The sequence below is a fragment of the Hakea prostrata genome, chromosome 5 (genome assembly GCF_041222555.1).
Source record: "Hakea prostrata isolate BN-2017 chromosome 5, UWA_Hpros_2, whole genome shotgun sequence".
Classification (NCBI taxonomy): Eukaryota; Viridiplantae; Streptophyta; class Magnoliopsida; order Proteales; family Proteaceae; genus Hakea; species Hakea prostrata.
This window is the reverse complement of record NC_142604.1, coordinates 59,222,269-59,236,040: the sequence shown is the minus strand read 5'-3', so window position 1 is coordinate 59,236,040 and position 13,772 is coordinate 59,222,269. Positions and strand designations below refer to the sequence as shown.

General features: G+C 36.4%; 2 protein-coding genes and 1 pseudogene across 2 annotated transcripts; 2 read left to right on the top strand and 1 right to left on the bottom strand.

Moving 5' to 3' along the window:
• Positions 1-2,460: 2,460 nt before the first annotated feature.
• LOC149016855 (putative calcium-binding protein CML19) lies at positions 2,461-3,408 on the bottom strand. The gene has a single exon (XM_089156131.1). The coding sequence runs from the start codon at positions 3,405-3,407 to the stop codon at positions 2,664-2,666; it is 744 nt and encodes a 247-aa protein (XP_089012257.1). The 5' UTR covers position 3,408; the 3' UTR covers positions 2,461-2,663.
• Positions 3,409-7,270: 3,862 nt separating this feature from the next.
• LOC149016854 (putative calcium-binding protein CML41 pseudogene) lies at positions 7,271-8,264 on the top strand (annotated as a pseudogene).
• A 2,861-nt stretch (positions 8,265-11,125) lies between these two features.
• LOC149016853 (putative calcium-binding protein CML41) lies at positions 11,126-11,864 on the top strand. Its single transcript, XM_089156130.1, has one exon. The coding sequence runs from the start codon at positions 11,209-11,211 to the stop codon at positions 11,821-11,823; it is 615 nt and encodes a 204-aa protein (XP_089012256.1). The 5' UTR covers positions 11,126-11,208; the 3' UTR covers positions 11,824-11,864.
• The last annotated feature ends 1,908 nt before the right edge of the window (positions 11,865-13,772 follow it).

The window sequence follows — 13,772 nt, the reverse complement described above, 5'->3', positions numbered from 1 at the left end:
ACATTATGGTTAGAAATTATCATGTTCTTAAATTGATTATTAGGAAAATTATCAACTTTTTAAAATTTGTTTTCTACTTGTATGCAATTTAAGATCAAAAATAATATCAATACCTATTGCCAAAAAATGATATAATATAGCATATAGATTCTCATCCAGTTTTTTGTGTGTTCAATCCATCCAATCTCAGGATAGACAACATCCAGGCACACAAAGAGCCGGACCATTTAATATTTTAAAGCATGTTATGGATCCAACGACCCAGCTCTGTGTGTCTACACGGATAGATGCACAAAGAGCTAGATGTAGAGAATCTTGATCCTTTAATATAAGCCTTACAAAATGTTTCCTAGGATCAATACTAACATAAAATGATGTAAGAGCCAGCATGTATACTTGAGTCTGAAAATTTCAAAAATCTAGAGATTTATAGATTTGAAATCTATGGAGTCATTGTTCATAAAGTTAACTGCTTGGTTAGCCTGAGTCTTTGGAATGAAATCTGTATATTCATCATGAAAAAACATTTATGGAATCATAGTTCAAATGTTTAGCACTTTTATAGTAGGGGTGAAATCTCTGGATTTTACCTCATACCCATAAATCTATAGATTCACGTTTTAAGTGTAAAAAAGCGAATCCCTAAATTTCATGAATACATGGATTCACACAACCAAATAGATATAAATCTCCCATTGTGAATCCAGAGATTTCAAATCTCTGGATTCATGTAACCAAACAATGAAATCTCTGGATTCATATAACCAAACATGCCCTTAGCTGAGTTGAGTTCTTCCATCTTCAAAGGCAAAGAGGATAGCCTTACTTGAATCTCCATTGCTATAGGTTTAGGGTGAATCCAACTTGCCAGTTTTCAGAGATGGTGATGCGAGAACCAGAAACACGCACGCACGAGCATGAACAGTAACCTAGATGATATTTTTCATATTTGGTGGGCCCCAAATCTAGCTTGCATGGAAATAGATTCAAATTTGGTGGGCCCAAACTCCAGCTTGCAAGGAGATAAAATAAGATCTGTTTTCGTGGGAGTTTCATAGATAATTTAGAATTTTATTATTTATTATTGGGATAATCATGTAATCAAAGTTTTTTTATTTGGGTAGGATATCTAGGATAAGTTTTAGTTAGTTTTAAATTCCTAAGAGTCCTTGTAGGATCAGTCTTTTGTTAGTTTTAAATTACCAAGAGTCCTATTAGAGTCTGTTTTCGGATCAAGTATGTTTGTTTTGTTATTTAAACACTTGTAATCAGCTTATTGAGTGATGGAATAGAAAAATATGAATTGAAGCTTTAGCTTTGTGCGTTGGAGCAGCCCCCCCTCTCTGCTCTTTGTCTCCTTCTTCTCCTTCTTCAAGCTTGATTCTTCTCAGATTTCTCCTTCTTCCCCCTTTCTTCTTTATCCCTTCTTTCTTCTCTATTCGGTCCCTCATTATTTGGTATCAGAGCCCAAACCTGGATAGATCTCTTCTTTATCTCATCGTTGTTCAACCTTCTTTTCTCTCTTCCTTGTTTTCTTCTCCTCCTTGAGATCTTTCTACTCTTCATCCTTTCTTTATTGCCCCTAATTTCTTTTCGAATGAACAATCACAACAACCATCAAACGGGCAACGGAGACAGATCATGAAACGAGGAGAGTAAAGAGGAGAAAAAACAAAAAAAAAAGAGAACGGAAAAACAGAGAATCAATGGGCCCCAAGCAGCAGGAAATAGATCAAAGGGCCCAAACCCACCAAGGAGATAAAATAGGATCTCAGAGAGTTTAGAGATAATTAGAATATTATTTATTATTGGGATAATCATGTAATAAGTTTTTTATTGGGTAGGATATCTAGGATAAGTTTTAGTAGTTTTAAATCTAAATCCTGTAGGATCACTTTGTAGTTTAAATACAAGAGTCCTATAGGGTGGATCAAGATGTTTGTTTTGTTATTTAAACACTTGTAATCAGCTTATTGAGTGATGGAATAGAAAAATATGAATTGAAGCTTTAGCTTGTGGTTCCCCTCTGTCTCTTTGTCTCCTTCTTCTCCTTTTCAAGCTTGATTCTTCTGATTTCTCCTTCTTCCCCCTTTCTTCTTTATCCCTTCTTTCTTCTCTATTCGGTCCCTCATTAGATGGTCATTCTCTTGAATATTTAGTAGATAAGGAAGTGTTAGGAAAAAGTTATCCTCTACCATGATCTCAATTCTTGACCTACCTATTAATTGTGTATGTGGTGGATGTGCTTCTAGCACAGTGATGATAACCTTCTATATGGAGTTAGTAAGTCTAAGAAGGTCATAGATTCAAACCTCTGGGCCTACCACACTTTCCCCCTCCCCCGGGCGTGTGGGCCTAGTTGCTATGACCGGCTTGATAACGACCGTGTGAAAAAAAAAAAATCATGTATGTGGGATGGTTGGTCATTCTCTCACAACTGAAAAATGCAAATTGCCACAATTTAGATAACAAGACACAACAAGCTTGATCTTCATAACCAAGAATACAAATAAAACATGTACATAAAACACTACCAGTGTTAAGGCCATTATTTACGTCCTCAAGACTTATTTGCATATGCTAGCTAGCACACAAAGAAACACGCACAACACTTAAGAGCATATACCAGTACAAACATGCAACTGGTGCAAACACTGAAACCATTAAGCAGCCATCATCTGCTGAAACTCACTGAAACCAAGCATGCCATCGCCGTCGCAGTCAAATGCTAGTATGATTTTCTTACACTCTTCCTCTGATACTTTATATCCAAGGCAATTGAACATCCTGTGCAATCCCTCTGGTTTAATGACCCCAGAACCCTTCTCCACAACGAACATCTCGAAGGTCCTTCTCAGATCTTCCTCCCCAGCTTCACGTACCATCAACTTCACAAAAGTATCGAAGTCCAGCGTCAGATTATCACCACCTGCTGATTCAAGATCATCGATCACAGCTTTAGCCTCCTCAGCAGACATGAACTCCTTGATGGAGGCAAGGTAGCATCTGAGTTCAGCGCCAGAGATAATCCCATTACCATCAGCATCAAAGTGACGAAATATTTGTTGCAGTTCTTCTTTTCTTTCTTGTTCTTTGCAATTGGGTGGGATGATTTGAGTATCACCTTCAGGAGGACATGGTTCACGCTTGGGAGGAGGACATGGTTCACGCTTGGGAGGAGCATTTAGAGTAGCCATCTTAGTTTTAGACACACGAAGGCTCAGGTCGAACTTGGAATGATGATGAAAGCGGTGGATGCTGAGCATGAAGCTCTTGTTGTGGAACCATTTGAATAAAGTTGGCTTGGAAACATGAGCAGTTGCCATTAGAGCAGGAAGGCTAGGTGAGTATTTGTTGCTTATAATTGCTTGAGGCCCAAAGCTCGTTGCTGTGATGGAAATGAACATCGAAAGACAATTATTTATAGACTTACAAAGGAAGGCCAAACCAACCCACAGATGCAAAGTTTGGAGCCAACTGGTTCTATTGGATCACAAAATTGAGTGGAGTAGAAATTCTAGCGTCACACACTACTTCATTATCAGATACCAAATTCGCATGTCATACAGATGCAAGGCTCCATTCCTACGTCGACCTAGAATGAGGTAAGAGCTAAAACAAACATGTAAAACACAGTTTTGTTTAGGTATACTTAATGAGGTTCTCTATTATATGCCCAAAGCTATAAGCCAAGATAAGAAGAAGTAAATTATTTCCCCTTGTTTATTCTAGTTTCATTGGGTGGCCTATAGAGGAAATTATATAATAAACTATAAGAACTATTTAAAAAAAAATCAGTAAAACAAACCCAAAAGAAAATAAGAAAGAGAAGGGTTCACAGTAGCCCAGACCCCCAACAAGAAAAGCTTTGTAAGGATCTTTGCAAGCAAAAATATAGGGGTGGTAAGATCCATACTTCTCAGTGGCCGGAGAGGTCATGGGTTCGACCCTTGCAGAAAACAAAGCTCCCCCTGAAGATGTAATCGAGGTGCATGCATGTTGACCCGGATGGCGAGGGTAGAAAATCCAGAATTGCTTATGTGAGATGAATTCGATGTTATCTAAATGCAACCTCTTTTTACCTAATTAACATTGTATAAGCATAATATATTATGTATTGCACCAAAGAAGAAAATTAAATATATTATCATGTGTTGACAAAAAATGAAGCTTGGTTCAATTAATAGTGAAACCTGCCTCAAGAAATCAGGAGCTACCTTGTTCAGGAAGATCTAGTGAAAATAATACCTGGTTCAGTTATTCCTGAAAGAGAACGAGTTTGAGAAGTAGTTATAAACCCAGACATATATAGTAGTGACAGATGAATAGAGCCAGTGAGTATCATCCATATAAAAGTGACGTGTTGAACTAAATTGGGTCGGGAAGAGCAGGTAAGTATTCCCAGAACACGAATTAAGTTCCAAGTGAATGATACAGACCAAGATTGTTCAGTTCCCTGCAGTGAGTTAGTATCCACTTACGTAAGAAGGAAAGTAATGGAACTTGATTCGGCAGAAATAAGGAAGTGACGTTTTGGTAAAATATGGTATCTTAAATGTCATTTTATGAAATCATTTATTGTTAAAATAAACACGAGGAAATTAAAAACATAAATAGAAACAAAAACAATAAAATATGAAGATTTAACATGGTCCACACGTCAATGTAGTCTGTTACGTGACTTACGTCCATGGACAAGGAAGAAGAAAATATTACTATGAAGAAGAAGAAAATAATGGAAATTTCTCAATCAATCATTAGAATTGTGTTACAAAAACTTTCATCCAAAACCTTAAGGCAAAACCCCCAATCTCACGATAACTTTATAGGAAAACTTGGGTACATCTTTATAGATTTTAAATAAGTAAATGGATCGACCTATCAAGCTCAGGTTATACAATACTGCATGCACTTGTACCCCGTCATTAATCGAGATTAGTGATGGGTTCACATTTTGCTTTCATCACAAAGATCTCCTGAATTGGGCCATTTAGGTTGCTCACTAAAACATGTCCGTGTAGGTTCTCTTAGTAGACCTTAAAGTAATGTTGGGTCCCTTTAGTACAATATATTACTAAACTAACACAATTAGTCACTGTGAATTATTTTCAAATTTCAAGCTTGTAGGAACCAAAATACCCTACAAGGTTTTTAATACGATGTGATATGGTGAGGTAGAAAAAGCTCACCATCCTTCTCCATACCACTAAAAGTGTACAGTAATCCCAATATTGTAAACCCAACTATTGCCATCGTTAGATGGTCCCCTATGTACCACCATTTCCCTAACAGCAACAAAAATGTCAAATTCTTACCTATCTTTCAAAACTGAAATTTCTTGTTTCTGACCGACGGCGACAACGATGACGATGAAGAAGGATTAAAATTAGGAAAAATAACAAAATCTTACCTTTGGATTCAAGAACAAACTGAACGCCAACATTGTCTTCTCAAGCATTCTCCTTTGAAAAACCTCTAGGTTTCGGAAATCCATTTTCCATTACTCTTTCATCTTAGTCTCAGTCTCTACCGTGAAGACCCTCCCGCTTTGAATCGGGAGTTTTTGGTCTCCAAGACTTCAGAGCAAATTAAATGTTTCCTTCTTTTTTTCACTTTGTTCCTTTTTCAGTAAAATTTCACATTTCATTATCATCTCTTGTTGTTGGTGTTCAATGGCAGAGTTAATGTTGCCGTCAGTCTTCAACCAGGGGCGGAATCAGGATTCAACATTGGGAATGGCCGAAGAATGAAAGTCCAGATCACCTTCCCGTTGAGGAAGCACTACGACTACATCCTCAGGGAAGCTTTTATATAATTAATATAGGCGTGGCTTCGCCCCTGGCCTCGAGGGGATTCGAACTCTGACCTCCTATATGGAAGCACTAATATTTCTTCGCCACACATATTGTGTGGGCCCTTATAAGACCCACTGGGGTCCCACCTCTAAATTATTTTATTATATTAAGGCATATACCCACATATATTTTGTGGGGCCCACACATATTTGAAAAAATAGGTAAATTATTGATAATGATATTTTTCCTCTCAAAATATAGGTAAATTAAAGCCAAAAAAAAAAAAAAAAAAGAAAAAAACAAAAGAAAAAAAGAAAGAGACACATGACTTGAACCCTAAAAAGTTATAGAAGAATTTTTCTAAATTTTTCTTAATTCACGCTTATAGAAAGGAAAGAGAATAAATTGGAAGAAAAGAGGAGAGAGGAGAGAATAAATAGGGTTTGAGGTTGTTTCTAATTAAGAATTATATTTTAAATACCTAATAAGATTTATAAGATTTTTTTTCTTCAAAAATTTCTTTAACCCATGTCTATAAAAAGATAAGAGAATAATATGAAGAAAATATGAGAAAAAAGAGAGGAAAGAATAAATAGGGATTCAGGACTTAATTTTTAATTAGAAATGACATTTATATTCATTATTATACTTTTAAAAATTATTTTCATTATTAAGAAGGGGGAGGAAATAGTGATGTTTCACATGTAAGAAAATAAATAATTAAAATAACTAAAGAAATTAATCAAAATTATCAAAAAATGGGTGGGCCAAAAATGGGTGGGCCAATGTAAGTCCGCCTTTGTCTTCAACTGCTGCGGATATTGTCCATTGGTCTTCAATAGCAGATAATCTCGTGGAAAATGAAAGTGACGTTGGTGGAATGCTTAAAGAAGACTATTCTGAATGCCTAAAGGATATTTTAGTTATACATTATATTAAACAACTTAGGGGCATTTTGGTTTATCTAGATTTTTAATTTGAAAACACTTAATGTTAGATAAAAAGTCAGTTCGTTGGAACTCAGATGTAATATATTGCACTATAAGGACTCAACAAATAGTTTAGGGCTACTCAGAGGACTCACACGTAAATTAATTAATTAATTTATTTTTATTCATCATTTGAAACATGAGATGACAAGGTTCCAAACGTACATCTAAGGCCTGGTTTTCATAAGTTCAATGTGTTCTTTCAGTTAGTGATTGCTGCAACTTCTTTTCTCCACCCTTTTTCGTAAGCATCCATTCCGGAAAGGTAGGACAAGTTGATGCGGCCGTCTGTGACGTAGAGAATGTCGGCTTTGTTGATGGTCTCTTTTACGCTGGGTTATTGCACTCGAACGAAGCTGCCATGCAGCTTCCTATGCCGCCCCAAAGCACTATGAGACGTAACGCAACAACCAACTACTAATTCTGTGTGTCCATCATGTCTATCTATATTGCATCTCCTTCAATTCCCATCTATATAAACCTTTCTCATGTTCAATCGTTTCTCAGAACTAGAAACATAGACTAACCAATCCACTGATCCAGCCTTCCTGATCCGATGGCAAGTGCTGCTGTTTCCAAGCCGTCATCATTAGGTAAATGGTTCTCTAAAAACAACAAAAGTTTCAGGTTAAGCTTCCAACGCCTTCTTCCTTCCAAATCTGACCTTTCAAGTCGTAATTTCTCTCTACCTCATGCAACTGAGCTTAGTGATCTTACTCCTCCTCCTCCTCCACCTCCTAAAGATGGCTCGTATTCCTCTGGAAGTTCTACTCCAAGAAGTGTACTCAGAGATCGATCAAGAAAGGACGAGCTCCAAGAAGTATTCAGTTATTTCGACACCGATAATGATGGGAAGATATCGGCTCACGAACTCAGATCCTACTTTGCGTCCGTGGGGGAGTACATATCGCACCAGGAAGCTCAAGGCGTGATCAATGATCTTGATGCAGATGGTGACAATTTGATTGACTTTGAGGATTTTATGAAGTTGATGGAACATGAAGCTGGACATGATGAGGATCTTAGAAGGGCCTTTGAAATGTTTGAAGTGGAGAAAGGATCTGGGTGCATTACTCCTAAGGGTTTGCAGAAGATGTTCAGACGCCTTGGAGACGAAATACCTCATGAAGAGTGCAAGGCAATGATACAGATATTCGATCTTGATGGTGATGGGGTTCTTGGTTTTAATGAATTCCAGCAGATGATGGCTTAGTTATATATGTCAAATTTTAGTATTTGTTGTATGTCTCATGTGTGTGTGTGTGGAGATATGTTTGTGTATGTTAGCATATGTGCTAGCAAAGGGTATTAGCACTTGCTTATAACAATAATAATTTTCCATTGCTTAATTGACAAAATGTAAGTTGTAAGTGTGATTATTAGCACTAGGTCTGCAATGGACAAGTTTGCATGTAATGAATTTGAATATGAAAAAGGTTTCTAGTTTGGCAATTTGACTGAGAGTTGGTTTATTAACTAGTTCTTTCTATTAATGATAGGTCTTTGGATTCGTCTTCGCAAGGATTGCTCATACAAAACCTTAATTTTAATGGACTCTCATTGCATGGAGTGTTTACAAGTATCTGAATTCAGATGATTTGAATAGATAATTACTGCATGTTGCCCCTCTATGCTTTGGTTTTATTACTATTTTATCCCTTGTAATTTTTAAGATTACTAATCCAACCTTTAACTTTGTCCACAAGAACTAATGCCCCTTACCGTTAAGCTTTGTTAGTTTAGTGATGATGTGTCATCTATATATTTTCTCAAAATCCCAAAAATAACCCTGGACTTATCTCTTTACTTATTTCTCTTTTGTCAGTTATAATACTACTCTTAATTAACTATGGGGGGAAATTAACATTGAATCTTTTTTTTTCTTCTTTAAAATGAAATCATCGAATAAAGGAAAGATGTGATTGAATAAAACTCAAAATAGAAACTAAATATGAGAAACGATCAAATTTAATTCTAAGTTGGAAATTGAAAATCACCTAATATATGTTAACCATTGTGCATGATACCAAATTTCCTATCAATTAACATCTTATATGCTAATTTGTTTGTAAAACTTCCATCACTGTGATTGTGGAAAATTTGAGTTAATCTTGAGAGTTTCAACAACCATAATCGTGTGGTCCCACCAATCCTCGAATTAAATTCTCAGAAGAAACAAAAAGAAAAGTAATTTCAGGACAACGCTTCCATTGAAGATGAACCTTATCTGAAAAATCCATGTATTTATATTTTTTAGTGCAATAGTAAGACCCTCATTAACAAGTATCACGGTGCAACAGAAATCATTGTTGTTTTGTTCTTTTGTGTAAATTCCAAGAATTACAACACTCATACAAAGATTCATTTGTTTTCTTCCAAATATGTGCTCCTACTATTTGATCTTAAATTTACATTCATAAATAGTTCATCTTCACCACAATGCACATTTTGATGGAATTAAGGATAAAGAAGCAAGATCTCAAGAGGAAATTCATTCACAAATTTTCTTGATTTGAGTCTTCATTAATTTTAAATGTAGATGGCTGGTATTTTTTCAAATCCAAATTTGATTCTAAAATATAAAATTTTAAAGATATAATTGGCATTCAATATAGTTTCTATAAATGAGGGTAATGTCATCTTTTTGACTTCTTAATTTTAACGAAGGGCAAAATAGACATTACACATTCAATGTTAACAACCACTTATAACACCATTAGAGGTGGGGGTGGGGTGGGGGGGGGGTTTAGGCAATAGTAATTTCATAAACAATAAAATTTCATTAGTAATAAAATCAAAGTATAGGGGGCAACAGTAATTATCCCTATTTTGAACTATACAAAAGTTTGAGTTTAGCTAGAATTCATCTTGAACTGTACAAGAGGGTTGTTGATGATGATGCCATCATGCATCACTTGGGAATATCCTGGTTAGGCTCTTCTCTACTGGATTGCTTGAGAGACTCCCCTGGCTATCGGCCTTCTAGTTTGACCACAACATCCCTAGACATTTAGGACAAAGCTTCAAATGATCAAAAAGTGAAATTTATGTCATTGAAAACCTTTTTGACACTGTTTTTTATAGGGATATTTTTAAAAATAAATAGTGATTTAATTGTTTTCAGTGTGAAATTTGACAAATATATCCAATGAAAATCCAATTTTGGGGTCTCTGTGTTTTTTAAACATAAGTGAGGGTGTCAGTGCTTTAAGGCCTCCATTTTGGGGTGCCACTACAATTTGCTCTAATTTTTTATATTTTAGAATAAGAAAGGAACAAAGCCATCCATCATTTTGGATATCTATGCAGATATAGGATATGGTTATAGCTAGAGATCTACAACTCTAAAGGGAAGGCAATGAGTCTAGAATCTAGATCATATCCTTGTACAATGATGGATGCCAAAGACTGTTTATAAACCAGGAATGCACTAAATTGGAAATGTGATCAACTCTACTGTAGGTCGCATGGTGCATTCTTTCCAACTGATTCCTACAGTACCTTTGATTTTTTTTTTTGGGGGGGGGGGGGGGGTTGGAAGGATTAGGAAGGAAGTGACCTTGTTTCATTGGAAAAAAGAGAGAACATATTTATGCTTTTTTGGGGGGTTGGCATGGGTGTGAATCAGATTTTGATTGGATAGTGCAATGGCGTGCATGGTGCTTGTGGTGCCTATTGTCGAATGAACGTCACATGAACTTCAGTAAATCGTAGGCACTCAAAATGCCATGGACACATATAATCAACTCAAGTGAAAAAAATTGGTTTTCTTTAAACAAACCGAACTTTATTTTGAGTGGCTGGGATTTAATAGGATCCACATGGCCACCATGTTTTTTTTTTGGTAATAGACACCATCATGTGAGAGACACTACCCAAGCAAGATCCAAAACCAACAAAACTAATTAAAGCAAAGAAGAGCAAATATGAAATATTTTACTTCCTCTATCTTGTGTCATAGGTTTTTAATATAAAATGCCAAAAACCTAACATATTTGTCCAAACAAAAACGCTTATTCTATAACTATTAATGATATTCATCCCCCTCCCTCCAACCCAAAAGGAAAAATAGAAAAATTCAATGATCTTATATACTTCTTTCATGCCTAATGTTTGTTTTACATGAGAAAAGTCTGCTTCCTTTTAGTTCTGTGACCCAAGCGAAGCTTCCATGAAACTTCCGCGAATTTTCGTTCGGTGAAGAAGACAACAATGGCTGATGCACCTAACGAAGGATATTGCTTCTATGAGATGGAATATTTTACCAAAAAAAGATGGAATATTTTAGAACTTCAACCGAACCAGTCCTTTCACTAACAGAAAAAGTCTATAAATTTCTCTGGATGTTCTTTTGCTTCCATCACAGCAACGAGCTTCAAGCGACAACTAACTAGCAGAAAACACTACCTGGCCTTCCTGCTCTAATGGCGACTGCTATTGTTTCCAAGCCAACATTATCCAAATGGTTCTCCAACAAGAGTTTCATGCTCAGCGTCCATCGATTTCATCATTCCAAATTCAACCTGAGCCTTTCTCAGACGGAGATTGTCACTCCTTCTCCCAAGGATGAATTATGTCCTCCTGAGAGTGCTACTCAAGGAACACCGAAAGAACAATCAAGAAAGGATGAACTCCAAGAAATATTTCGTCACTTTGATGCTGATGGTAATGGGAACATCTCAGGTGCTGAACTTAGATCATACCTTGCATCCATTGGGGAGTTCATGTCCCCTGAGGAAGCTCAAGCTGTGGTCGATGATCTTGATGCAGCAGGCGGCGACAATTTGACGCTGGACTTTGATGATTTTGCGAAGTTGATGGACCGCGAAGGTGGGGAGGACGATCTGAAAAGAGCCTTTGAAATGTTCGTGGTGGAGAAGGGTTCTGGGACCATTACACCAGAGGGATTGCAGAGGATGTTCAGTAGCCTTGGGTACAAAATAACAAATGATGAGTGCAAGACCATCATACAAGCATTCGACTGCGATGGTGATGGTGTGCTTGGTTTCCCTGAGTTTCAGAAGATGATGATGGTTTAATATTATCCAATTTCGCACCTCTCCTGTGTTTGTGTAAGCTACTATTTATGCAAATAATTTCATATCTCCTGTTTGGTTAAGAAACTGCAATGTAAGTGGAGTTAGCTCCGAGGACTCTTATTGTCCGGAAGACAAGTGGGTATCTGTTGTTATGCTTAAGGTGGGTGTTTTATTTTTATCTTTCCCTTCTTAACTCTTTGTTGGATTGGTTTCATATATGAGTATTTGACCCTCTATTGGTATGGAATATATCTCAAAATAATAGAATAAAGTTGATGGTAGTACTCAAGATGCTCGACTGAATGTCTATAAGCTCAACACTGGGACCAATATCTATAGTTTGTAATTGATTCCCAAAAAGTTACCCAATAATGAACTTAGGATGAGAACCAGTTAATGGTATTGTGAGAGGCTGGCCGACTGGGCTAGAGGAGAACTTGATTCAATGCATTTGGATGAGGTTGAGAACATATGGTGGTCATTTTTATTGGTATCGTGTTCAAGTCTGATCTTAGAGGACTCCATGAGTATTGCCTTCTCCCAAAAGGCATCAAAAAGTCCTTGATAGCCGAGGCAAGAGGTGAATCCAACATTTGCGAAGTAGATGCACATATTGTGTTTTCTTTAAGTCCTTGAGACTCTTGTGTGCTTGCACACTTCAATTCACATCAATGGCAGTGGCCGAAAATGGACTCATGTTTTCATGGGGAAACAAGTTCTTTTTAAAAAAAAAGTTTTTAAAGTTACATACGATCTTCGATACCTTAAAGACTTGTGCACAAACAATTCTAATACTAACAACTCTAGAGCGGACTTAACCTCTTTCCATCGCGCTCTATCTAGCTTTGTGTTGACAAGCATTCCAATGTGTTAATTTTCTCTTTTTTTCATTTATTATATTGCTTAATGTTAGAATGAACACCACCAAAATACAAATATAGATAGAAACAAAATGAAAGGAACATAAAGATCTAAAATGGTTCACACACTAATGTGATGTGCTACATCCACGGGTGAGGAAGAACTTTCCATGTTAAAACAAACACCACGAAGTAGTGAATGAAAATAAAATAATAATAAAAAAGCCGAAATGAACAAATAGAGTTTAAACGTGACATACAAACCAATGCGATGTGCTACGTCCATGGGCAAAGTGGAAGAACTTTTTCACTATGTGAAAGAAGTATAGAAGATCTCACAACTAGTTTCCAAGAAATAACATTATAAGAACTCTCACCCAAAACCCTAAAAAAAAAATCCCAAACCTCTCAATAATGTGGTAGGTGAACATAATATACATATATATCGACTCTAATCGGGTGAATTGGTTGACCCACAGGTCGGGGTGAATTGGTTGACCCACAGGTCGGGTCATACCGTACTAACTTTTTATAAGCATAATATTATGTATTCTACTAGAGAAGCAAATTAAATATTTATCATGTGTTGGTAATAGTGAAACCTGCCTTAAGAAATCAGGAGCCACCTTGTTCAGGAAGATCTAGTGAAAGTGATACCAGGTTATTCAGTTATCCCTGAAAGAGAATGAGTTTGAGAAGTAGTTATAAACCCAGATATAGTTGTGACAGATGAATAATGCCAATGAGTATCATCCATAAGTGACATGTTGAACTAACTTGGGTAGGGAAGAGCAAGCAAGTATTCCCACAACACGAATTAAGTTCCAAGTGAATAATACAAACCAAGCTTTTCTAGTTCCTGCACTGAGTTAGTGTCTACTCACATAAGAAGGATACTTATTGAACTTGATTCAGTGGAAATAAGGAAGTGATGTGATGGTAAAGTATGATATCTTAAATGCCATTTTATGAAATCATTTCTTGTTAAAATAAACACCAAAAAATTAAGAACATAAATAGAAACAAAACAATAAAATACGGAGATTTAACATGGTCCACACATCAATGCAATGTGTTATGTCCATGGAC

Bases quoted from the DNA above. Each gene is read 5' to 3' on its own strand.
- LOC149016853 (XM_089156130.1), top strand. From the start codon at position 11,209: ATGGCGACTGCTATTGTTTCCAAGCCAACATTATCCAAATGGTTCTCC.
- LOC149016855 (XM_089156131.1), bottom strand. From the start codon at position 3,407: ATGTTCATTTCCATCACAGCAACGAGCTTTGGGCCTCAAGCAATTATA.